Below are 2,980 nucleotides of genomic sequence, written 5' to 3'. Positions count from 1 at the left end.
CAGGTCTCAAATCGATTTTGAGTTTATTTTGTGTATGGTGTTAGGTAGTGTTCTAATTTCATTCCTTTACATGTAGCTGTCCAGTTTTCCCAGCACCACTTATTGAAGAGACTGTCTTTTCTCCATTGTATATCCTTGCCTCCTTTGTCAGAGATTAGTTGACCATAGGTGCGTGGGTTTATCTCCGGGCTTTCTATCTTGTTCCATTGATCTATGTTTCTCTTTTTGTGCCAGTACCATATTGTCTTGATTACTGTAGCTTTGTAGTATAGTCTGAAGTCAGGGGGTCTGATTCCTCCCGCTCCATTTTTTTCCCTCAAGACTGCTTTGGCTATCTGGGGTCTTTTGTGTCTCCATACAAATTTTAAGATTTTTTTGTTCTAGTTCCATAAAAAAAGCCATTGGTAATTTGATAGGGCTTGCATTGAATCTGTAGATTGCTTTGGGTAGTAGAGTCATTTTCACAATGTTGATTCTTCCAATCCAAGAACATGGTATCTCTCCATCTGTTGGTATCATCTTTAATTTCTTTCATCAGTGTTTTATAGTTTTCTGCATATAGGTCTTTTGTCTCCTTAGGTAGGTTTATTCCTAGGTATTTTATTCTTTTTGTTGCAATGGTAAACGGGAGTATTTTCTTAATTTCTCTTTCAGATTTTTCATCATTAGTGTATAGGAATGCAAGAGGTTTCTGTGCATTAATTTTGTATCCTGCAACTTTACCAAATTCATTTATAGCTCTAGTAGTTTTCTGGTGGCATTTTTAGGATTCTCTATGTATAGTATCATGTCATCTGCAAACAGTGACAGTTTTACTTGTTCTTTTCCAATTTGTATTCCTTTTTATTTCTTTTTCTTCTCTGATTGCCATGGCTAGGACTTCCAAAACTATGTTGGATAATAGTGGTGACAGTGGACATCCTTGTCTTGTTCCTGATCTTAGAGGAAATGCTTTCAGTTTTTCACCATTGAGAATGATGTTTGCTATGGGTTTGTCATATATGGCCTTTATTATATTGAGGTAGGTTCCCTCTATGCCCACTTTCTGGAGAGTTTTTATCATAAATGGGTTTTGAGTTTTGTCAAAAGCTTGTTCTGCATCTATTGAGATGATTATATGGTTTTTATTCTTCAACTTGTTAACATGGTGTATCACATTGATTGATTTGTGTATATTGAAGACTCCTTGCATCCCTGGGATAAATCCCATTTGATCATGGGGTATGATCCTTTTAATGTGTTGTTGGATTCTGTTTGCTAGTATTTTGTTGAGGATTTTTGCATCCATAATCATCAGTAATATTGGTCTGTAATTTTCTTTTTTTGTAGTATCTTTATCTGGTTTTGGTGTCAGGGTGATGGTGGCCTCATAGAATGAGTTTGGGAGTCTTCCTTCTTCCGCAATTTTTTGGAAGAGTTTGAGAAGGTTGGGTGTAAGCTCTTCTCTAAATGTTTGATAGAATTCACCTGTGAAGCCATCTGGTCCTGGACTTTTGTTTGTTGGAAGATTTTTTTTTTTTGCTGGCTGCTTGGAGTTTATTTTCTACTCGGTGCAAGGCACAGGTTAGAGGGTGCTGGAAGTCTCTCATGTGGCTTGGATAGTAAAGTGTGGGGCTCTCTAAACTTCCTTTTTGGTGTTTTGCTGTTTTGATGTTAAAAACCCAACTGCTTCTGTTGGCTGCAGCCTGCTCACTCTCAGGGAGAGGAAGGAGGGGGCGCTCTGATCAGCCTAGCACCTTGGGAGGAAGCCCGGCAGCTGGTAGTGGCCACTCAGGATGGGGGCCTGTAGTTGGTTTGGCCAGGCTGGCCGCCAGGCTGCTGCTTCCCCATGGCTTCCCGAGCCAGGTCACAGGTGATCATGCCAGTGGAGTCCTGGGCTGGTTCTGAGTGCTCTGGGGACTCCAACACTGTGGCCATGAATGGGAGAGTGGACTTCCCGAAAAAGAAGCTAGCCCACCAGTGTCCCGGGTCAGCTCTGGGGAGACCGGGGTGGCAGGGGATGCCTTCCCCAGGGTACTCGGCACTTCCACAGGAGCTGTTACTGGAAGTGGAGTCCAGGCGGTGCTGGTAGTAGTTGTGGGTGGCCATGCACGAGCCGCTGGAGGGGATGGCTGCCATGCTCTTGCTTGTGGGCTGGTAGAAACCTCGGTGGTGACCCCTCATGGGCCTCGGTGCTCGATCACAGACGGTGGGGACTGGGGTGCTAGGCCACTGAGACCATCTGCGCAGAAGACCGTGGCCGACGGCTCCACGACCCAGATGCGCGGGGGCCTGTTGGAAGATTTTTTTTTTTGGAAGATTTTTAATCACAGTTTCAATTTCATTACTTGTGATTGGTCTGTTCATATTTTCTATTTCTACCTGGTTCAGTCTTGGAAGGTTATACCTTTCTAAGAATTTGTCCATTTCTTCCAGGTTGTCCATTTTATTGGCATAGAGTTGCTTGTAGTAGTCTCTTAGGATGCTTTGTATTTCTGCGGTGTCTGTTGTAACTTCTTTTTCATTTCTAATTGTATTGATTTGAGATTCCCTCTTTTTCTTGATGAGTCTGGCTAATGGTTTATCAATTTTGTTTAACTTCTCATAAAACCAGCTTTTAGTTTTATTGATCTTTGCTATTGTTTTCTTTGTTTCTATTTCATTTATTTCTGCTCTGATCTTTATGATTTCTTTCCTTCTGCTAACTTTGGGTTGTTTGTTCTTTCTCTAGTTCCTTTACATGTAAGGTTAGATTGTTTATTTGAGTTTTTTCTTGAGGTAGGCTTGTATAGCTATAAACTTCCCTCTTAGAACTGCTTTTGCTGCATCCAATAGGTTTTGGGTCGTCGTGTTTTCATTGTCATTTGTCTCTAGGTATTTTTTTATTTCCTCTTTGACTTCTTCAGTGATCTCTTGGTTATTTAGTAATGTATTGTTTAGCCTCCATGTGTTTGTTTTTTTTACTTTTTTTTCCCTGTAATTCATTTCTAATATCATAGCA

General features: G+C 41.0%; 1 protein-coding gene across 2 annotated transcripts; it reads right to left on the bottom strand.

Annotated features, from left to right (window-relative positions):
- Window positions 1-1,770: 1,770 nt before the first annotated feature.
- Window positions 1,771-2,118, bottom strand: LOC114896472 (pancreatic progenitor cell differentiation and proliferation factor-like). Of its 2 annotated transcripts, XM_029224467.1 has the most exons (2): window positions 1,986-2,118; window positions 1,857-1,948 (listed from the first exon to the last, which is right to left on the bottom strand). In XM_029224467.1, exons 1-2 carry the CDS (start codon window positions 2,116-2,118, stop codon window positions 1,857-1,859), a joined length of 225 nt encoding a protein of 74 aa, XP_029080300.1. The 2 variants fall into 2 exon arrangements, with proteins under 2 accessions (XP_029080299.1, XP_029080300.1); XM_029224466.1 differs by having other exon boundaries at window positions 1,771-2,118.
- Between the last annotated feature and the right edge of the window lie 862 nt (window positions 2,119-2,980).

The sequence above is a fragment of the Monodon monoceros genome, unplaced genomic scaffold, assembly GCF_005190385.1.
Source record: "Monodon monoceros isolate NGI ecotype Baffin Bay Population unplaced genomic scaffold, NGI_Narwhal_1 Super_Scaffold_16, whole genome shotgun sequence".
Lineage (NCBI taxonomy): Eukaryota > Metazoa > Chordata > Mammalia > Artiodactyla > Monodontidae > Monodon > Monodon monoceros.
The sequence above is the reverse complement of the archived record's forward strand: the minus strand, read 5'-3'. Positions and strand labels throughout refer to the sequence as shown.